The sequence below is a fragment of the Dasypus novemcinctus genome, chromosome 1 (assembly GCF_030445035.2).
Source record: "Dasypus novemcinctus isolate mDasNov1 chromosome 1, mDasNov1.1.hap2, whole genome shotgun sequence".
In the NCBI taxonomy this organism is placed as follows: Eukaryota; Metazoa; Chordata; class Mammalia; order Cingulata; family Dasypodidae; genus Dasypus; species Dasypus novemcinctus.
Window position 1 is genome coordinate 119,294,650 of NC_080673.1, and position 23,526 is coordinate 119,318,175.

Consider the following 23,526-nt stretch of genomic DNA (forward strand, 5'->3'; position numbering starts at 1 on the left):
TCATCATTGTGGAACACTCATTGCATTTGATGAATACATTTTGGAGCACTGCTACATAGTATGGATTATAGTTTACACTCTCACCCAGTCCATTCAGTGGGTATTGGCAGGACATATAATGGCCTGTATCTGTCCCTGAAATATCATTCAGGACAACTTCAAGTCCTGAAAATGCCCCCTTTTCACACCTCTTCTTTCCTCTCCCTGCCCTCAGCAACTCCTATGGCCACTGTCTTCACATCAATGATACATTTTCTTTATTGCTAGAGTCGCAATAATTCTACAGTAGAATACCAGTAAGTCCACTCTAATCCATATTTTATTCCTCCATCCTGTGGACCCTGGGATGGTATGTTCACTCCATCTCTAAATCAAGAGGGGGCTTAGATCCCACATGGCTGATGGATGGGATTCTCCTGCTTGCAGTTGTAGACTCACTTGGTTCCCTGGTGTGGTGGTTGTTAGCCGACTTGGGTAAGGTAAGTAAGGTAAGGTAAGGTAAGTCCTACAAACCGGACAGTAGGCGTTGCAACTCTGCTGAGGCTCAGGGCTCAGCTGGCACATGGAAATATCAGAGATTCAAGTCTCCTGACCATACACCAACCCCAGTGCCAACCGCGGGTTTCGTAAAAGTGACAGAAGAGGCATGTGTAGAAAGGTCACATCTGGCCCACTGGCAAGGCACTGAACTCCGGAGCCATCTGCCACGACCATAGGACCTGGATGTCTCTGTAGCTCTAAGGAGCACCACTATCTGGGGTTGTATCTACTTTGGCTGTCTCTGGAATCCTGTCAAAACGTGCGTGAGCGTGACCCCTTTGATGACCTCCCAACTCATTTTGAAGTCTCTTAGCCATATAAACTCATTTTCCTTCCCCCTTTTCACCTGTTCTGGATACCTGTATAATCTTGGGTAAGTCACCTTGTCTGGGACCTACGATGCAATTTTATAAAATGAGGGCTTCTGCCTATGAGGGACTACTTTTTACTGAATATAAAATTACAGTGAAAATGTCTCATAAGTAATGCCCAAAAATTTAAGGCATAAAAGTTTTTCTTTTATTGTCTGTATTGCAAACATGTACTTAGAAAACAGCAACAAAACACTTTTACAAATACTGATTTACTACATCATCACATTACCATGGAGATAGGTAAATCATCATCTACATTTTTAGGTTCAGAGAGGTTAAGTAAATTGTCCAGGTTTACAAAGTTTAAGTGATGTCGCTGTGTTTTAAAATGATGCAGGAGGTGAAGATGACATTTTCCCCAAACAGATCTATAGATCCAATGCAAGCCTAATCAACAACCCAGTAGGATTTTTTTGTAAAAATTTACAAATTTATTCTAAAATTTATGTGAAAATGCAAAGGGCCAAGAAGAATCAAAACAATTTTGAAAAAGAACAAAGTTGAAAGACTTACACTACTCATTTTGAAAGTTATTGTAAAGCTACTGTAATTAACACAGTGAGGAATTGGTGTAAATGACAAAATGATCAATGAAACAAAATAAAGAGTCCAGAAATAAACCCACACATATATGGTCAATTGATTTTCAACAAAGTTGCAAAGACAATTCAAATAGTTGGTGCTGGAACAACTGAGTATCGGTAAGTAAAAAACTGAACTTCCATCCATACCTCACACCATATACAAAAATTAATTTAAAGTAGGTCAGGAAAATGGACTTTGGCCCAGTGGTTAGGGCGTCCATCTACCACATGGGAGGTCCGCGGTTCAAGCCCCGGGCCTCCTTGACCCGTGTGGAGCTGGCCCATGCGCAGTGCTGATGCGCGCAAGGAGTGCCGTGCCACACAGGGGTGTCCCCGCGTAGGGGAGCCCCACGCGCAAGGAGTGCACCCATAAGGAGAGCCGCCCAGCGCGAAGGAGGGAGCAGCCTGCCGAGGAATGGCGCCACCCACACTTCCCGTGCCGCTGACGACAACAGAAGCGGACAAAGAAACAAGATGCAGCAAAAAGACACAGAAAACAGACAACCGGGGGAGGGAAGGGGAATTAAATAAATAAAAATAAATAAATCTTTAAAAAATAAATAAATAAATAAAATAGGTCATAGACCTAAATGTAAAACATAAAACCGTAAAATTTCTAGAAAATCTGTAGGACCTTGGATTAGACAAAGATCTCTTAAATAAGACAGCAAAAGCATAATTATAAAGAAAAAAACTGATAAACAGAACATCATCAAAACAAAAATTTTCTGCTCTGCAAAAGATACTAGCAAGAGTTCACAAGACAGATACTGGAACTAATGAAATAATTCAGCAAAGTTGTAGGGTCCAAGATCAACACATAAAAATCAGTTGTATGTCTATAACAGCAATAAACAATCTAAATAGGAATTCAAGAAAACAATTCCATTTACAATAGCATCTAAGAGAATAAAATATCTAGGAGTAAATTTAACCAAGGAAATTAAAGACTTCTACACTGAAAACTATAAAACTATGTGGAAAGAAATGAAAGAAAACCTAAATAATTGGAAAGACATCCTGTGTTCATGGACTGGAAGACTTAATATTGTTAAGATGCCAATACTACTCAAAGCAACCTACAGATTCAATGCATTCCTTATCAAATTCCACAGCCATTTTTGCATAAATGGAAAAGACAATCCTCAAATTCATATGGAGCTGCAAAGGGCCCCAAATAACCAAAACAATCTTGAGAGTAAGGAACAAAGTTGGAGGTCTCACACATTGCAATTTCAAAACTTAGTACAATACAAAGCTACAATAAACAAAACATTGCAGTATGGGTAAAAGAACAGACATATAGACCAATGGAATAGAATCAAGAGCCCAGAAATAAGCCCATATATCTACAGCCAATTGATTTTCAACAAGGGAGTCAAGTCCATTCAATGGGGGAAAAATAGTTTCTTCAACAAATGGTGCTGAGAAAACTGAATTCCCACATTCCAAAGAAAGAAGTTTGGATCTCTACCTCACACCATACACAAAAATTAAATAAAAATAGACCAATAATGCAAGTATAAGTGCTAAAACCATGAGAATTTTAGAAGAAAACATAGGGGGAAATCTTTATGACCTTGAATTTGACCGTGGATTCTGAGGTAGATCACCAAAAGCATGAACAACAAAAGAAGAAATATATAAATTGCATTTCATCAAAATTAAAATTTGTGAAAAGGACATTATAAAAACATGAAACAACTTACAGAACGGGAGAAAATAGTTGCAAATATTGAAGTGGGTTTAATATTTAGAATGTACAAAGAACTCCTACAACTCAACAAGAAAAAGACAAACAACCCTATTTGAAAACTGACACGAAAAAAAGGACAAAGACTTGAATATACATTTCCCCAAAAAAGGTATACAAATGGCCAATAAGCACACAAAAATATGTTCAATATTATTAACCAATAGGGAAATGTAAATGAAATCAAAACCACAATGAGATACCACTTCACATCCTTAGGACGGTTATTTTTTTTTAAATGGAAAACAAGTATTGATAAAACTGTAAAGAAATTGAAACCCTGATGCATTGCTGGTAAAATTGTGAAGCAGCTGTGGAAAACAGTTTGGTAGCTCCTCAGAAAGTTTAACTTAAAACTACCATATGATCTGACAATAGCACTTGTAGGTCAATACGCAAAGAATTGAAAGCAGGAACTCAAACAGATACCTGTGGACAACATTCCTGGTAGAATTAGTCACAATAGCCTGAAGGTAGAAACAGCCCAGTGCCCATCAACTGGTGAATGGATAAACAAAATGTGACACACACACAATGGAATTCAGGCATAAAAAGGAATGAAGTTCTATTACCTACTTCATATATACATACATGGATGAACCTTGAAAACATTATGCTAATCAGGGGTTCTTAATCTTTTTTCTTCTACGGACCCCTTTGTCAGACAGGTGAAAACCACAGACCCCTATTAAGTCCACACTATACTGTGGATTATTTAATAAATATATCATACCCACACCAACACATCCCCACGAGAATTTTTTGAATTTCAATTCAAGCTCACAGACCCCTTGTTAAGAACCCCTGTGCTAAGTGAAATAAGCCAGACACAAAAGAACACTTAGATTCCACTTAGATGGAATATTTAGAATCTAGAACAAGCAAAATCATAGAGACAGAAAGTAAATTAGAGGTTACCACAGATTGAGGGGAGAGGGAAATAAGGAGTTATTGCTTACTGGGTGCAGTGTTTCTGTTTGGGTGATGAGAAAGTTTGGGTAATGAACAGCAATGATGGTCACATTAACACTGGAAATATAAGTAATGCTACTAATTATATACTTATAAATGGGTGAAAAGGCATATTTTATTATATATGTGTGTATTATTCAGCCAAAGGGGTGCTGATGCAAAGTACCAGAAATCTGTTGGCTTTTATAAAGGGTATTTATTTGGGGTATAAGCTTACAGTTACCAGGCCACAGAGCATGTTACTTTCCTCACCAAAGACTGTTGCCACATGTTGGAGCAAGATGACAGGTGATGTCTGCGAGGGTTCAGGTTTTCTCCTCTGCCCAAGGCTCCATGGTCCCAGCTTCTTCCATTCTCAGAGATGGAGGCCGATGTCTGCATGGATTCAGGCTGCTTCTTCCTCTTAAGGCTTTGTGGTCTCAGCTTCTTCCAATATCAGCTGTAGGCTGGGATAAGTTTAGTCTCTAAGTCTCCAGGCTCATTCTCTCTGGGCTAAGCTGCTCTGCTTTCACCACAAGGCCATCTTAAACTGTCAGGTGAACTGCTCCTCTCTCTTCCCTGGGGCCTCTGCTGTGTGGTTTTCTCTTTCCTCAAATATCTGCTTCTCTGTGTGCTTACTTCCCAGGCTCCAGAATCAAACTCTAACCAATTCCTTTGCCTTGTTTTCTCTGGGTCCCTGCCCACCAATGGCGTGGGGACTCAACTACCTACTGACATGGCCCAATCAAAGCCTTAATCATAGTTTAATCAAGTAAGAGTGAAACCTCTGATTTCAATACAATCTAATGTACCCACAGGAACAGACCAATTTACAAACATAATCCAATATTTATTTTTGGAATTCATAAACAAAATCAAACTGCTACAATGTGTTGTCACAATAATTTTTTAAAGATGTTAAGTAAATGAGAAGAAAAGCCACAGACTGTAAGTCAGACATACCAAATAAAGAACCTATATCCAGAATACATAAAGTACTTTCAAAATTCAATAAGAAAACAATGTAATGTTTTCAGAATATTTTCATCAAACCAAAAGGAAACCCTATACCCATGGCAATCACTCCCCAGCCCTAGGCAACCACTAACCTACTGTCTTTATAGATTTGCCTATTCTGGACATTTTATATAAATAAACTCATAGAATATGTGATTTCTTTGTCTTTGATCGACTTATTGATTTCAAAGTTTATATAGCATGTATCAGAATTTCATTCATTTAGATGACTAAGTAACATCCAATGCTTGTATATACCACAGTTTGTTCATCCATTCATCAACTGATGATCATTTGGGGCATGTCTACTTTTTGACTATTATGAATAATGTTGCTAAGAATATTTGTGTACAAGTTTTTATGTGGACACAAGTTATCAATTCTCTTGGGTAGATTCCTTGGGGTAGAAGTGCTGGGTGATGACTGTGTTTGATCTGTTTACCCTCATATGTTTTTCACCCAGACCATTCCTGCTTCCTCAACTCCCCTCTCTGGCTGTTCCTCCTTGTTCTTCTCTTCTGTTTCACTTGTATATAGTTATACCTTGATACTCTACTGCTTTGAACCCTCCCTCGTTGAATTTAGTACTCAACACAGTTTAACGTGAAAATTTTGTCCCAGGGTTTGATACTCAATGTGCAAGCCAAAACTTGTCAGTGTCTGTTGCCTTGTGACTCACTACCCTTTCCAACCAAAACAAAAGGTCACAGGTTAGTCAACCAGTAGCTCTTGTCCTGTGCAAATCCCATTGCAGTCTTACCTTAGCTTCTGTGGTCAATTAGTGTATTTTTGCGTTTTTGTTTTTGTTTTTTTCTCATCATGGGTCCTAGAAAATGAGTAGTAATAGCACTGAGCAGAAAAGAAAATTACTTAGCACCACATGGAGGAGAAAAAAAAAGAAATACAGTTATAGGTAAATAATAAAGTGGTATTTGCACTACTGATCTTGTTAGGGAATACGGTATGTCTAGAACAATGATCTCTACCATCATTAAGAATAAAGAAGAGATAAAAAAGCTGATGTTGCAAAAGAAGTTAAAGCAGTAACAAAGCAGTTCCCAAATACTCCAGGAAGTTGAAAAGCTGTAACTAATTTGGGTAAAGGAGAAGTTGTTAGCAGGCAACAGTGTATCAGAAGCTATGATATGTGAAAAAGCAAAAAGTGTTGCATGCCAATGTTCTGAAAAACAAACTGGAACCAAGTGATGAGAGTGATGAAGTTTTTAAGACCAGCCATGGCTGGTGTGATAATTTTAAAAAGAAGACAGGCATTCACAGTGTCCTGAGGAATGGTAAGGCAGCGAGTGCCAATAAAAAGGCTGCTGATGAATTTGTCAGTGAATTTCAAGACTACGTAGAGACTGAGGATTTTATTCTCCACCAAGTTTTTAACTGTGATGAGACCAGAGTTTTTGGGAAAAAATGTCCAATAGAACCTACATCACAAAAGATGAGAAGGCATTACCAGACCACAAACCAATGAAGGACAGGCTCACTCTATTGTTGTGTGGGAATGCTAGCAGGGACTTAAAACTCAAGCCTCTACTAGTCTATCACAGTGAAAACCCGTGAGTTTTCAAGATGCAAGATGTCATATAAAGCAAACACCATGTGATGTGGAGGGCAAGCTTGGGTCATGAGGCAATTTTTCACTGAAAAGATAAATGAAGTGTTCTGTCCCTCAGTGAAAAAATATTTGCTGGAGAAAGATTTGCCTCTGAAAGCTCTCCTACTCTTGGGCAATGCACCTGCCCACCCTCCAGGCTTGGAAGATGACTTGGTGGAGAAGTTCAGTTTCCTCACTGTAAGTTTCCTGTCCCCCAACACTACTCCTCTTATCTAGCCCATGGACCAGCAGGTCATTTCAAACTTCAGAAAATTGCACACCAAGGCGCTTTCCAGAGGTGCTTTGAGATCACCTCTAACACTCAGTTGACCCTCACAGAATTCTGAAAGGAGCATTTCAATATCCTGCACTTCTTTAACATTACTGATAGGGCCTGGAATGAAGTCTCTGATAAGACAATGAATTAGGCACGGAAGAATCTGCAGCCAGAAGATGTGACTCAGAGAGAGTTCAAGGGGTTTGAGGCTGACCCAAGCCTGCAGGTACAGAGGGTACAGTTGTGCAGGATATTGTATCTTTGGGCCAATCCATGGGTGTGGAGGTCACGGCTGCTGATATTGAGGAGTTAGTGGAGGAACATCATGAAGAGCTCAGCACTGAGGAACTGCAGGAACTACAGAAGGACAACAAGCAACAAGAGGTGGCTGGAGAGATTTCTTCAGGTATCCCCAGTTCCTTGATAAAAGAAATGTGTGCAAAATGGGCAGAAGTTCTAAGCTTTGCAGAGAAGTACCTTTTGGACAGAGCTCTGAGAAGCAAAAATGTGAATTTACTAAATGACCAAATAATTTCACACTTTCGAGGAATTCTGAAAAGAAGACAGAAGCAGTCCTCCTTGAATAAGTTTTTAGTGAAGGTGACAAAGAATGTGTCAGAATCTGTGGTACAAATTGAAAAAAGGCAGAAAAGGGACGAACACCTGAAGTGCAATTGTCTGATGTTCCACTGGATGGGGACTCTCCTTCCAGGCAATACTCCACGTAACCTTTCCTCCTCACCATGTCTGCCCACCATCCCATAAAGCCATGGATTCTTCTCAGTACAGGTAAAGTTTTTATTTTAGTCAATCTACGTATTTATTAATTTTTAGATTTATTTCTCATGTAATAATATACAACCCTATCTTTTTACATATTGCCTTGTCTTTGGTTTGGGAATGCATTCAATTTATTTACATTATTCTTTATGGGAAAAATTTGTTTGGTACTCATCGTTTTTGGTTGTTGTTGCGCTACCTGGAACCAATTAATGATGAGTACCAAGATATCACTGTACAGATTCTTAAACAAATAAACACTCCATCCCATCCCCCCACTGACCTCTATTCTGCTTTCTATCTCTGCAAATTTGCTGTTTCTAATCATCTCTTATAAGTCCCCAAAAGAGAAAGATTATGTTTGTAAACTAATCTGTTCCTCTAGGTGTGATAACCTTTGATTGTATTAAATTCAGTTGAGGGGACTTTGATTAGATAACCTATTAAGACTGCTTTTAGGGCTTTTTAATTTGACTATGTCAGTAAGGCGTGACTCAGGTTGAGCCTCTGCCCCCTTGCTGGGTCTAATATAAACACACGCTCACAAACGCACATGGGAAGAGAAACCTGCATCATTTTTTATCCTGCTATGTGACAGAAGGGAGAAGACTCAAACAGCTGAGGCCCAGGTATGAGATGAGCCATTTTGCTTGATGGACAATTACAGCTGAAATCAGGAAGAGAGCAGAACAACCAAGACTGATAAAGAACGCCGGGAAAGAAACAAGCCCTAGGTCAGAAGAAAGAGGAAGCCCTAAGAGACAAACCTCTGCCTGCCTGCAGCTGAAATTGGGAAGAAAGCAGAGCAGCTGAGCCCGAGAGGAAGCACAGAGGGAAGGCGGAAACCTCCCAGAGATCGGAGACCATCTTGCTTCACCACGTGGCAACATATCAGGATCAACAGAAGCTAACTTTGGTGAGAAAGCATCTCTGCTGATGCCTTATTGGGCATTAAAACTACAAACTTTTACCCCTAAATAAATCCCCATTATAAAACCCAAAAGTTTTCTGGTACTCTGTATTGGCATCCCTTTGGAGGACTGATATAGTGGGTGCTAAGATCAAATGGTAATTCTATGTTTAACTTTTTGAAGAACTATGAAATTGTTTTCCACAGTGGCTACACCACTTTACATTTCTATCAATAATGCACAAGTGTTCCAATTTCTGAACATATTCTCCACAATTTTTCAAAAATGGGTAAAGCATTTAACAGATTCAAAGATAATCTGCAGATGACAAATAAGCACAAGAAAAGGTGGTCAACATTATTAGTCATTAGGGAAATGCAACTTAAAACTACAATGAGATACTACAGCACATTCATTAGAATGGTTCAAATTTTTTTAAAAAGATTTATTTATTTATTTATTTATTTCTCCCCACTCCCTCCTTTGTCGCTCTCTGTATCCATGCGTTGCGTATTCTTCTGTGCCTGCTTGTATTCTAATTAGGCAGCTCTGGGAACCAATCCTGGGACCTTCAGGAGTGGGAGAGAGGTGATAATTCTCTTGCATCACCTCAGCTCCCTGGCCTGCTGTGTCTCATTATTTCTCTTCTGTGTCTCTTTTTGTTGTGTCATCTTGCTGCGCCAACTCTCTGAATGGGCCAGCACTCTGCGTGGGCCAGCTCGCCACACGATCCAACTTGCCTTCAGCAGGAGGCCCTGGGCATCGAACCCTGGATCTCCTATATGGTAGATAGGAACCCAATTGCTTGAGCCACATCCACTTCCCAGAATGGTTAAAATTTAAAAGCTGAACATACTAAGTGTTGGAAAGGATGTGGTGGGACTAGAACTCTCATATACTGCTGGTTAGAATGCAAAATGGTACAACCACTACTAAAAATGGTTTGGCAGTTTCTTAAAAAGTTAGACAGACACCCACCAATATCCCAGTCATTCCATTCCTAAGTATATGTCCATGCAAAATCTTGTACATGGATATTCAAGGTAATTTTATTTGTTAATGCAGCAAACAGAAAACAATGCAAATGTCCAACAAGTGAATGGAAAAATTGTGCTATATCCATTCAACAGACTACTCAGCAACAAAAATGAGTAAAGTATTGATGCACATAAAAATATGGATGAATCTCAAAATAATTATGCTGAGTAAAAGCAGTCAGAAAAAATGTACTTATTATATGATTCCATTTATATAAAATTCTAGAAAAAGTAAACTCATTTATAGTGCCAGAAAACAATCAGTGGTTGCTTAGAGATGGGGAGGGGGAGAGGCAGAAAAGAGCAGGAGCAAACTTTTAGGGGTGATGGGTATGTTCATTATCTTGACTGTGGTGATGGTTCTATGGGTACATACAGATGTCAAAATTGGTCAAATTTTACACTTTAAATACGTATGTCAATTACAGTTCAAGAAAGCTGGGTTTTGGGTTTTTTTTTAAAGACCCTTCTAAGACGCAGAAATAAATGGTAAAGGAAGGAAGGGCAGGCTGAATTACACAGGGGCGCTGAGGTAGAACTGAGGGAAATAGTGTCAGAAGACTAGCCAACCATGCCGGGTGAGCTGGCAGATCGGGTAGATCGAGGTCTGCCTGACTGCTCCGGTGACGAGCAATGGGCCCAGCTGCTGCTAGACAGCCGGTCGTGGTGTCTCTTGAAGAGAGCACCGGAGCCAGAGGTCAGAGAAAGAAGACGGGTGGGCTCCCCAGCAACACGGGCATGGGAATCAGGTAACAAAGAACCAGTCCAGCCTGGGATTTTAAAACTCTCTAAACTAATGATGGCAAGCAGGAATTTGGACTTCAAAAGGATAATATATTAAATGACCTGTATTTTCTTCCTGGTTGTATTAGTCTGCCAATGGGGTGCCAATGCAAAGTACCAGAAGTGTGTTGGCTTTTACTTGGAGTGAAAGCTTGCAGTTTCAAGGCTGTAAAAAGTCCAACTCAAGGCTGCTCTCTCACCAAGGTCAGTTGCCACATGTTGAAGCAGGATGGTTGCTGATCTCTGCCTGGTCTCTCCTTCCTGGGTTTCCTCTTCCTCTTGAGACTCCATGGGCCCAGCTTCTTCCCAGTCTCACCTGTAGACTGGCATAGGGTGTGTCTCTCAGGGCTTCCTCTCTCTCAGCTGCAAATTATCAGGCGAATGGCTCATCTCTCTCCAGGGCCCCAGGATAAAAAATAACAGAGCTCTCTCTTCTGGTGTGTCTTCTTGATTGAGTTACGTCTGCCCACCAAGGAGGCAGGGACTCAACCTAAGATATGCCTTACTGAGGTAGCCCAATCAGAAGCCCTAAACTGATTTTATCAAGTAAACTTAATCAGAGGCCCTCACGGAATTTAATACAATAAAAGGATATCACACCCAGAGGAACAGATTAGTTTATAAACATAATCTCTCTCTTTTTGGGATTCACAAAAATAATTTCCAACTGTCATACTTGTCTTGAAAGTGAGCAGAAATCCAGAGGCAGCTTCTCCACTCTTAGGTGATGTTCATACTTGATGTTCACCCTGATCCCTGAACCTCGGTTGAGCATTAAAATTGCAAGCAAGAGAAACAAAACAAAAAACCCCAAGACCCTCAAAACCTGGCCAAGTTGACACATTAGCTTAACCATCACAAGGAGTGTTTTTTAAATATTTAAGTTAAACAGTTCTTACTTGAAAGAACATTAAAGGTTGTGTCCTGGTTTCCATTTTCTCAGCATTTTCTGTCCATTTGTTCATTGTTTCCACAAAGGTGCCAGATTCCTTCTCTTTCTCCCAAGAGGGGAAGGAAGTGAAGAGAGGAAGGAACTGCTTCTCTCTGTGCTGGGGGGGTGGGGGGGGTGGGGGGGTGGGCGCTAAGCTGATTTATTTCCTAGTCAGTCAGCAGTTTTGTGAACCAAGAGTGGGTGAGGGGAGAAGAACTGGTTCAAGACTCCTGTGGTAACAAGGATGAATGGTCAAGTGGCTTATTAAGAGTGTACTACAGACAGAAATCTGATTATCTCAGTGATCATCTCTAACTTCCTAGAAATACTAAGTATGATCAATAAACCCTCTTTATACTTTCCAATGTTGAATTTAGAAGGAAAAGACTGGTCCTATTTCTCTGTAGCTGCTGTTCTATTTCCCACTTGTGGCTGACTGGCAATAAATATGCCAATTTAGACATGTTCTTAATCCACATTCTTGTGAGTATGAGCCCATTGCAAGAGGACCTCTTGAAGATGCTATTTTTAGTTAACAACTGAATGAGGGTGGGTCTTAAGACAAATTAGAGAAGACTTTATAAAGAGAAACTGGAAGTCTCAGAAGCCAGAAAGGAGAGAACACTGCCATGTGATGGGAGGCAGAGATACAAGCCAAGGCATCCTGCACCTAAAGGATTGCCTACACTACAGACTCTGGGAGAAAGCAAGCCTTGCTGATATCTTGATTTTGGACTTCTTCTAGCCTCACAACTGTGAGCCAATAAATGCTTGTTGTTCAGGCCAACCCATTGTGTGGTATTTGTTATAGCATAGCTGGGAAACTAAGACACCACTGAAAGAAAGCCATGACTGGATGGTGCAGTGCACCACCATACAATTCTAACCAGGCCTTAGAATATACAATGGGACCAAATGCCTTGGAGGAATAGAAAACCCAATGTACATACAATGCCTGATTAAAAGGCAAATCCAATTACAACCCATTTAAAACCATTCAGTCGCTCCCCACTGCTTATGACCAAATCCAACCTTGCCATCAAGGCTTATAAACCCCAGCTCCTTTTATTTTCCAGCCATGGCTCTGGTCATTCCCACCGTCCCACTCCATGCTATGCAGAACTGAACTTTCTTCACTCCCAGGACTGTCCATAGTCTTAACCTCTCAAAATTCATTCTATCTGTAATAGTCTCTCTTCTCCAGCCTGGCTTTGCTTGGCTAGTGCCTATTTATACTTAGCATCTCAGTTTAGATATCATTTTTTCTAGAAAACCTTTCTTAGGGAGCCTGCCATAGGCAGAATTAACACCTTTTCCCCCCCGAATCCTCCCCCCCCCCCCCACCAAGATGTCCAAGTCTTAATCCTGGAACTTGTAAATAAGTTATCTTACAAGGGAAGAATTAAAGCAGCAGATGAAGTTCAGGTTGCTAACCACTGACCTTGAGATGAGGAGGGTATCCTGGATTGCCCAGGTAGGCTCAAAGGAATCACAAGAGTACTTATAAGTGAAAGAGGAAGGCAGGAGAATCAGAGTATGAAAAAAAGATGTGATGACTGGAAGTAGAGATGAGAGAGATTTGAATGCTGACTTTGAAGTTGGAGGACAGGATCAGGAGCCAAGGAATGTGAGCAGCCTCTGAAAGCTGGAAAAGACAAGGAAATGCATTCTCCCCTAGAGCCTCCCAAAGAAACACAACCCTGCCAATACTTGAATTTTAACCTCCAAAACTGTAAGAAAATAAGTTTGTGTTGTTTTAAGCCACTACATTGTGATTTCTTACAGCAGCTATCAGAAACTAGTAGAGAGCCCCTCAGCACAGTTTGTGCAGCAACTGCATGCCCCTCAAGCAGCCTGCCTCACTGCCGCAGTCATGCCTGTCCACCCACCAGTCCCACCACTGTGGCTGCACCTCAACCAGGTGCTCAATGAGTGTGTGTTAAGAGAACAATGACTGGTCATGTCACAGTCCCAAATCTATCAGGCTGATTCATCTCACAGTCCCCAAATCTATCAGGTTGATTCCCTCAAACTATAACCCCTCTGTTCTTGCCTCCCCCTCGCCCCCATCCTAAAACACTATCTGCAATATTCAAATCCTATTTAACCTCAAGGCCAGATTTTAAATGTTTCTGATATTTTTGGCTTATTCTGATCATTCTCCTTGTTTCACATTAAAATCATATTACATCTTATGGTTTCATTTATGTAAGTCTTAAAATCGAAATTAGACTCACCCAGGGCAACAAGGAAATGATGATGGATAATGACCATCCCAAGGAACAGAGAGAGTCTACAACTGCAAGCAAGATAGTTCCATCCATCAGCCCCATGGGATCTAAGCCCTCCTCTAAATTAGAGGTGGAGTGGACATCACCATCCCCAAATCCTCAGGATTGGGGAATGAATGAGGGGCTAGAGGAGAGGAGACTTACTGGTATTCTACTACAGACTTATTGTGATTCTAGCAAGAGAAGAACTTTTATCAATGATGTGGAAACAGTGGTCACCAGAGGTTCTGAGAGGAGGAAGAGGGAGGGGAAAAACAGGTATAATATGGGGGCATTTTGGGGGCTTGGGAATTGTCATGAATGAGGTTGCAGTGCCAGATACAGGTCATTATATATCTCATCATAACTTACAAAATTGTGCAGGAAAGAGTATACAATGTAAACTATAATCCACGCTTAGTGGCAATGCTCCAGAATGTGTTCATCCACTGTAACAAAGGTACCACACTAATAAAGGATGTTGCTAATGTGGGAAAGTGTTGGGGGAGGGGGGGGTAGGGAGTGGGGCATATGGGAATCTCCTATATTTTTAATATAACATTTATGTAATCTAAGTATCTTTTTAAAAAATTAACAATTAAAAAAATCCAAATTCGGAGTAAAAGTCCTTGAAGGTAAAGTTCGTTTGTTAATACAAAAGAACTAAAAGCTGAGGAGTTTTATTTAAATGTGAAATATTACTGTCATCACAAATTTGCATTTTACCTGCAATCTTATTAATGCTAGGCTCTCAACAGGTAATTCTCCTTTTCAGAGCTAAGTGAAATAATGCCTGCAACTCTTCTGCCCACCCCTGCCCCCATATTCAGAGGGAAAAGCAAGTGTATGAGCTGAAGGGGCAGATCTATGAAAGACATTTTGGAAGCAGCTGGGAAAATTATAAAAATGGACTGTATTTGTAGAATGGAAATTAGTGACTTTTAAAAATACAGGATGATGGTATTGCGGTTATTTATAAGAATGCCAATGGTGTTTGCAGCTTATTTTCAAATGTCTCACCAACAAAATATTTGTATATACATATAGGGCAGAATAAAGAAAATACGGCAAAATGTTTAAAATTGTTAAATCTATGTGCTGGATATACTCATGATCATTGCACTAGCCTTGTAATTTTTCTGTATTATCTATTAAGAACATTTATAATAAAAAAACCTAGGAAAAATTTCAAAACCAAACAATATACAGTTTGAGGATATAAACATATGTTGTAAACCTATCAAGAGAAGGAAGGAAATGTTAAATATAAAAATTGAAGCTATGAGTACCTCTGACAGATTGGGCAAAAAGGCACCTGGAGATCCTTCTGTATGGATTCCATATTTATTAAAAGCAATATAAATTACTATAAGTAGATATACCAAGGACTATAGTTAATAGTACAATTATAAAAATGTTCTTTCATCAATTGCACCAAATGTACCACACTAATACAAGGTGTTAATAAGAGGGGAGGATAAGGAAACTCTGTATTATATGCATTATTTTTCTGTAAACCTATAAACTCTCTAATAAAAATGTTGCCACATCAGTTTTTAAATGACCTGCTTGGGACAAGAAGTTGGCAGTGAGCCCAGCCTTAACTATGAACATGGTTTGGTCCCACCTGAACAAGCCAGATAATGACATCTGATTGGCTTCATCAGCCTTACATAAAGCTCTTAAATAGCTGGCCATGGTTCTTCACAAATAAAGGGAATTGCAACCATACCCAGGAAGCAGAAAATAACACTGCTTCCCTAGCTGCCTTGTTTGCAAAAAGCAGCCTTAAATTTCCTTAAGTATGAGGATCCTCACACTGGACTGAACTCTTGTTTCTCCTTTCCTGTGCGTTCCAGTTTTATATTTAAAAGAAATGCTAAAGCCTTGGTAGTTAGTTCTGGCAAAGTCTTAAACAAAGATTAAATGACATGACGTGAATAACTTTGCCTGTTTGTGGATAAGAAAAGAAGTAAAGACTTAAAATGATAAATAACCTTGGGATACTTCAGGACTGATCACCAATTGGTCCTTAATGAAATTAGTTTCTCTACTTTTTTGGAGTTCAAAATATGAAGTCATTTCCCAATTGAATGAATTAAAGCATAAATAGCTATAGAATAAAATAAATGATTTCTTCTCATCAATCATAAAATAAACAAGGAAATGCTAGAAACATTTTTGTTTGATTTGAATCCAGGTGCCTGAAATCTCAGAATTAGAGGTTTATAGCTAAAGTTTCTAGCCCAATGCCAACATTTTATAGATCCAGAAAGGCTGTATTAGTCAAAATCACACAAGTGGTAACAGAGTTAAAAAAACAAAACAAAACAAAACAAAAAAAAAAAAACAAAGTAAAAACTTTCCTAAGACAGTGTTTTAGTTTTATAAATTTAGGACCACATACCTAATTTCTCCTTTAAATTTTTAGTCAGAAAATTATGGGTAAATCCCAGCTCTCAACATTGTGACACCCGGGACAGAGCACTTGGGTTTTCAAACAGTAGTATTTTCAGGTTCAAACTGGCATTATACATATATATTTTGTAAACCACAAATTACAATCCACTGACAAGGTACTGTTATCTTTATTCCATGCATCCAAAGTCCACAATCCAAAATGTTAGTATATTCTACAATTAGTTGTTGAGCAACAAGCAAATCCTGGCTCCACCCCTGTTCTCAAAGGTAGAAAGAGTACAAAGAGTCGTAAGGAAAGGTGACATTCAATCAGCCTAGCATTAAATAAGCACCCAACAAGCATGTACTGAATGTACAGAGCCAAACCAAGCCTTGGGAAGTATGTTTGTAAATTTAATGACCAATTTTCTTTATATTGAATTGAAACCTTTATTTTTAAAAAAAGAACATCACTAAACTCAGAAAAGTTAAAAGGAAACAAACACACAAAAGCCCTGGGTTTAGTTGTGCCATCCATATAAAAACATATCAAACTTTGTTTTACAAAAATGTATAAGCACATAAAGAATAATCATACTACACATGTATATACAATTTTTCTTTATGCGATAATTATCCAGAGATTTACTTTGAACTGTCACACTTCTCTAATACATTTATGACAAACAAAATATTGTTTGCATTCAAAAGTCCACTGCAATCACATCCAAGGTTTGATGTGGTTGATGACAACGTATAGTAACATTTTAAAAAATAGTAAGAAAATAATTTATTTAAAGCCAAGATCATAAACAGTAAGTGAAAATTCATGTGATAACACCAGGATATTCTTTACAAATCCCAAATATAACATACTTTAAGTATAAGAAAATGGAAACTAGCCCCTGCCCTCACCCTTCACAGCTTACTCTCTACATTAACATCACTTTAGTAGTCCACTGTCTTTATCACCATAACTTTGCTACTCCAGGAGACCCCTAAAGTCTTCAATAGGAAGCATCAAACAGTGTTGTCCTAAAACACTTTAAACTCCCTTCCCTCAAAATACTCTCCTTGTGGTCTCCACCAATCCTAAAATTTTACATCATGATCCTTTTTCCAGTCCTAATCAAGTCCTCACATCCCACCCAGGATGGAAAGCCATCTTAAAGCCAAACTGGGAATTCTCCATAAAATGCCCCCATGTCTCTCCCCCTCTGAGACTCAAAGTGGCGTCCTCACCGTGGCCAGCCATAAACTCAGCTCTTCCTGCCCAGTGCTTGGGTTGGTGATACCTGGGGAACCAGCATTTGAAAAAATCTTATATAAAATGAATATACTGCAAATGATGAAAGCTGTATCAATGGTAAATTATTTAGGTGGTGATAATGACTTAACAATTGATCAACAATTTGGAAGTAGCAGCCTAAGTGAAATTCTATAAATCTAGATCCAAATATCAATATTTTATTAATGGCCTAGAGCTAGATTTAAAAAAAACATAGAACATGCTCACTACACCTACCCAGATAACCCACAGTGAAGTGTGGCAAAGGGAAGAAATAATTTACAAAAGCAAAATAAGATTTAGTTAAAAATAAAGTATGCATTTTTAAAGACTACATGCAGTGTGGTACACCAGATAAGTAAGAGTATAGTGGAAAAACTGGTGGAATCTGAATAAAGTCTGTAGTCTGTTACTAATATTAAATTAACAGTATTATACCAATGTTAATTTCCTCAGTTTGACAGATGGACCATGGTTATGTAAGATGTGAACATTAGGGGACAGGCTGAAGGGCATGTAGAAATTCTACATTTTTTGTAACTTTTCTGTAAATCTAAATTACTCCAAAACTGAAAGTTTATTTAGCAAATACAAAAGTAGAGTACTTCAGAAAGAAAGGCTTCTCTCTTTCCTAAGTGCAGATATCTACGGTGGAAGGACAGCAGTTAAATGACCTGCGGGTTTGTTCTCCGCTCCACTTCACACTAGGAGACCGATTCCAAAGGAGCAGCTGTGCCAAGCACAAGCACACCAGGAATCTTATCTGAAACCCCACTCTTTCACTTTGCTCCCATTTACTGGCCTCAAGTTCAAAGTGTGCTCCCTTCTCTCCTACTTTTCGCAATTCAGGTCTAAGCTTTCACTGCCAATTGTTCAATCCCTCTCCACCCATTCAGAGTTTCATTAGCCCAGTTTGGGATGCAGTCCACTTCCCTGCCCACCTAGGCTTGTCAGCCACTTCAATCCTGTCCTCATTCGCTCCAAGTCCTCTGACCTCATGCTCAGTGCCTTTCTTATTCTCGGGTATTAAAGGGGGATGGATATTCCTGACACTGATAGTGGTGGAGGAGCAAAGGAAGAAAGAAGTAAAGTACCCTGTGAGGTCTGAAATCACTCTACAAGCATTAATTATTGTGACTATTACTGACACCATGATACAGAAATAATGCTAATTTGGTACATGACAAATTTGTATTGTCTTACTTCTATTAGTTGCCTCATGGTCATTTCTTATCATACATCCTAAAAATGACAATTCAAACATGTTCTAGTCACACTTGGTTGTGATGTAATATAATAAGCCTAGACTGTTCCTGGGTTCAGTCCCAGTTGCTGCCACTTGCCGCAGGTCATTTGGGGCAATAACAACCACAGTCTAGATCAAATTTATTATTTTTATATATATGTAAGGTTTGACATTAGTCAAACCCTTCTATCTTCTCTCCTCTGTTTTGCAAAATGTTTCTTTATCTACCCTGGGTTCCCTCTCTTTTCTCATAAAAGGGGCATGCAACCCTCTTTCCTTTTCTAAGATGCCCAAATCATCTGCATTCACACCTAGCTTCTTTTTTCCTAGAGGCTGCCCATCTTCACTCTCACTCTCTCCAACACCCTTCCAACAAATCTATCTGCCCTCCCTTGAAAAAAAAAAACTTCCCTTGTTCCTCTTGTCCTATCTAGTTACTGTGGTGTATTCACTGCCACTTCCTGACATTACCAACACCTCACCCCTCAATTTCTTCAACCTAAAACCTGGCTTCTATTAAGGTCTCTTGCTAAACTCAGTATTCTACATCTCAGTCCTCATTTTTAAATACTACCGACAATACCATTTAAGCAATCCTTCCTCCTTTAGCTCCCAGGGCCCTTCTTTGATTCCTTCCCCTTTTCCTTCCTGTAAACATAGGCCCCTTCCAGGGCTCTGTCTTCAGTTCTCCCTACTCTCAATCTTAATAAAAAATGGACATCTCCAACCCTGACATTTCACTTAAGCTTCCCTTACTACCTTGAACTGCTCCCTTTTTCAACCTCCCAATTTACAGCATGACACACCCTGCCCAACCCAATCCACCCAAGTTCATGCCTAACCTGCAAAACTGCCCTATTACCTTGGCTTCTTTCTAAATGTTTCTTAAGTAATGGGTCAAACTCTGTCCCCCAGCAGGACCTTCTTTTATTAGCCCCTTTTCTACCCCCACACCCCCAGCCCCTACTGCACTTACTACAAGCCCTCATCATTTCCTATCTATAGCATTTGCAATACCTTCCCATTTGGTTTCTTTGCAGCAGGTCTCTATCCCTACCCATACATTCTCCATACCTTTATCAAAGTGATAAACTAATGCCTCTATAAAAACTTTCCAGTGGTTTCCAGATCCCAGGGAATAAATCCTAACCTCCTTCACAAGTCTCTCAGGTTCCCAACCCTACCTCCCAAACCTAAACCAGCTTATTGATGCTCCAGCAAGAACAAACTTTTTTAGTTTACCATGCCTAGAATGCCAACTCAAGAAACAGTTCCACAAGCCCTTTGCTGCAAGGCCCTCCCCCAACACTTATCTACCTGGTGAGTCCCCATACATCTCAATTCCAAGCTCAATTCTCACCTCCCCTTTAAAGCTTTCCTGTTGCCTCCATGTAGAATCCAACCAGGCCTGTTATGCTAACAATGAGCCTTATCCAAACTTCTAATAAATCTAACTCACATGTCTCCGGTTGTGTTCCTTGAGGGGGTGGTCCCTGTCATTTTTCAAGTACCACTCTAGCATCTAACAACCAGAAACATTCCCCTGCAGGTAAGAAGCAATTTTTTCAATTGCTAATTCTCTGGAGTTGGAGCCTGCTCTCGGTATAAGTCTCCAGATCCTGAACAATGGGAATGTCATGTTAATAATACTATTATTAAAGACTAGAAAATGGCAATGCATGGGAGTGTACTATAATAGCAGAATATAATATACGTCCTCCATTTCGTTCACTAATTCCCCTAGAGTTTTGCCTTTTCTGCAACTTGAACAGGGAAGACAATTAAGAGATTAAATGGACTAAATATTAACCAGCCTCCAATGTGCAAACTGATTTTAAAATAGCACTTGACCTGGAAAAACAGATGCATTCAAATACACACCCTGCAAAGAAAGGACAGAGGAGAGAGTTCAACATCTTACAGCTTGCCAAATCAGGAGAGCTTTATGATAAAAGCCCAGCAATATTTTAGACACATGTTGAATTTGTTCTTCATTGTCTAAGAAATCTTAAAACAGACTATGTATCGCAAAGCCTACTCTCAGAAAACAGCACCCAGCTGAATATGTATTAATGAAAGCCAATAATACAGTGTTTATAAATACATAATAGGTATTATATGAGGTAGCCCAGTCACAGACAGCTAAGAAACAATAGCTTGAATGAGTTCAATTCTATAAGCAGTTTCAATTTTACATACATTAGAGTGTTAAAAAGCAAGCTTAACTTAAAAGGCATTTGATGCATGGCTTCCTGAACATGTTTTCTCTTAATTACACCTTGTTAAGCTTCTTTTAGTGAAGGAAGTCAACATGGGGTAGCTGGTGTTTCCTTGAATCTAAACTACACCAGGACTAAAACAAAGCAAAACCCAACCTAATTAATTCTATTTTGGGTCTAGTTTCCAAGGCAGTTTTCACAAAGACTATTTTTGGCCCACTGTTTCTAGCTCTGTAACTTCAACTTTCAGTAGCTGAAATGGTTATATTTTGTATAATTCCTTGACACACACGTTCTAGCAGACTCTCACTTTATTCCACCCACTACCAAAAGAGGGTAAAAAAAAAAAAAAAAAAGAGGCTGTCATTCCATTGATTCTAAAGTTTCAGGTCTAAAATCACTGTTAAAAGTTTATTTTATGCATATTATATGATGTGTCCCTACTACACCAAGTTCATCAACATCAAGTTCCAGGTGGAACCCCTTCCAACCAGAGCTGCCATTAAGTCTCCGCAAAGGTACCGAAGGAAAGGTAACCTAGTTCTAGTTCCAGAAGGCCACTGACTCGGCCTTGGACAATCCACTTCACCTCAGTAATTCAAATGGCAATAACTGTTTCCAAAAAGGAATGTTTCTAGAAGTGGTTCAAGGGCTTTGAGCTTCTCAGGTAATTGCCCAATTTCTTAAACAGTGTTTTTCCAAAGTTCCTACTTGCACTATTTCTATTTAACCACGAAATCTGACTCATTTTTAGCTTTAAATATAATAATATTTAAATAGCATTGCACCTACTTATCTTTAAATGTGAGGCAAGGATAATCTGTAGAAAAGGGAGTGAAAATCCTCATGAATTAACGCGTCGGATTAATTGAAATCTACTGGTAGAGAGAAGAACTGCACTGACTGCCGTGGGTGGAATCAAACGAAGCTGAAGATAACAATTGTGTTATGATACTCTCCTAACATGTATGATACTCTCAAATCTCCAAAACCAGTTATACTGAAAAAGGAGAGAGGAGACGAAAGTGCTGGTGCGGAGGCTAGTGCAGCCAAGCCTCCAGCGTCAGGATCCAATGACAGGTTAGAAGCGAAGGTGCGTGCCTTAAGTTTAGTCCTAACTAAGTACCGTCTGCCAAGAAGGGATGCGAGGTGGCGGCTACTACAAAACTGCAGCTCCTAAGGTGGCAGGTTCCATTCTGGTTCTAGTGTGGGCCCCGGGGAGGGGAACTGGAATGGGAAGAAGTTAACTGTAGCCAAACCGAATCAGCCAGCTAGCCAGGGTAGGCGTCCCGGTCATCCTGGGAAACGCAGCATCACTGGGGTCGGGGTCTCGACCCCACTCGGTGTAAGGAGGGAGAAAAGAAAAGGCAGGCCGGGAAGTAGGCGCAGCAGGTGGCCCACACCCACAGCAGACATTCCGTGAGCCCCACCCACCCTTGCTTCCAGGTGTCCCGGCCCAAACCAGGACCCACCCGGGCCGAGGTGTGCGCCTCTCGCGAGTCTACTTACTTTGTCGCTCGTGCTCTCGGTTTCGTGGTCGCCGCCGGCAGCCTCTCCCTCGCGGGGCGGCGGCGGCGCCACCGCTCCCCCGGGGCCGGGGCAGCCTCCCCGGTGCCTCAGCTCCAACATCTCCCGCTCCCGCGTGGCCGTGGCGGCCTCCTCCAGCGCCCCGAAACCCGAGCTGCGCGCGGGGCCCGCTGGCGGGCCCGCCTTGCCACCCCGCAGCCGCGCACTCGAGGTCCGGCCGAGCCGCGGCCACTAATACCCCTCTACCGTGGAGTCAGAACCTCCGCCGCTGCGCGGGGTCACCCCCAAAACGGCATCAACGAGCGAGCGCTCGAGCGCCGGCGGAGGGCGCGGGGCGGGCGCGGGGGGCCGCCACCGGCTGCGGGGCAGGCTCGGGGCGCCCGGCCCGAGCGGAGAGGCAGGGGACGCGGCGGAGCGCGGCGGCCGGTTGCCAGGTGCGCGTCTCCACGCAGAGGCCCAGGTGGGCGCGGGCGGGGAAGGAGGAAGCGCGACCCGCCGTGGCGCTTCGCGGGGCGCGCGCCGCCTCGGCCCCGGCCACTCCCCGCCCCGCCTCCCGGAGCCGGCCCGGGTCCGCGGCAGGTCCCCGCACCCCTGCACCTCGCCCGCGGTCCAGCCTCCCGCAGCGGGTCACGCGCCGCAGGCCCCGCCCCGCCCCGCCCCGCCCCGCCGCGCTGCACTGCGGCGCCCGCAGCCCCGCCTCCCGCCCGGAGGCCTGACGTCGGAGGCCCCGCCCACGACCCGCCCCCTTCCCGGGGCGCGCTCAGGTGGGCGCCGCCCGCCCAGGTGGGCCAGGTGCGGGCGGGAGGACGGGGGGAGGAGCCCGGAGGTGGAAGAGGGAAGGGCACGGAGTTTGGGAGTGAACGGGAACTTGGAAACTCGACCGAGTTACTGGGAGGCCTGGAAGGACTCGCAGTCGCCTGAGATACGTTGACGACACCCAACCTACCCCTTCAAATGACTTCACCGCCACAGCGGCTCGACGCACTGGGGCGCGTGGGAGGTCAGAGGCGTCCAGAAGCAGAAACTCGTCTG

At 41.4% G+C, this 23,526-nt stretch overlaps 1 protein-coding gene across 1 annotated transcript in view; it reads right to left on the minus strand.

The window, feature by feature from the left end:
- The window catches only part of CDS1 (CDP-diacylglycerol synthase 1), a 91,346-nt gene extending 68,624 nt beyond the window's left edge, over nt 1–22,722 (minus strand). The window contains exon 1 of the mRNA XM_058296198.2: nt 22,477–22,722. Coding sequence (XP_058152181.1) covers nt 22,477–22,596 — 120 coding nt within the window. The 5' untranslated portion in view covers nt 22,597–22,722. The remainder of the gene's footprint in view (nt 1–22,476) is intronic.
- Between the last annotated feature and the right edge of the window lie 804 nt (nt 22,723–23,526).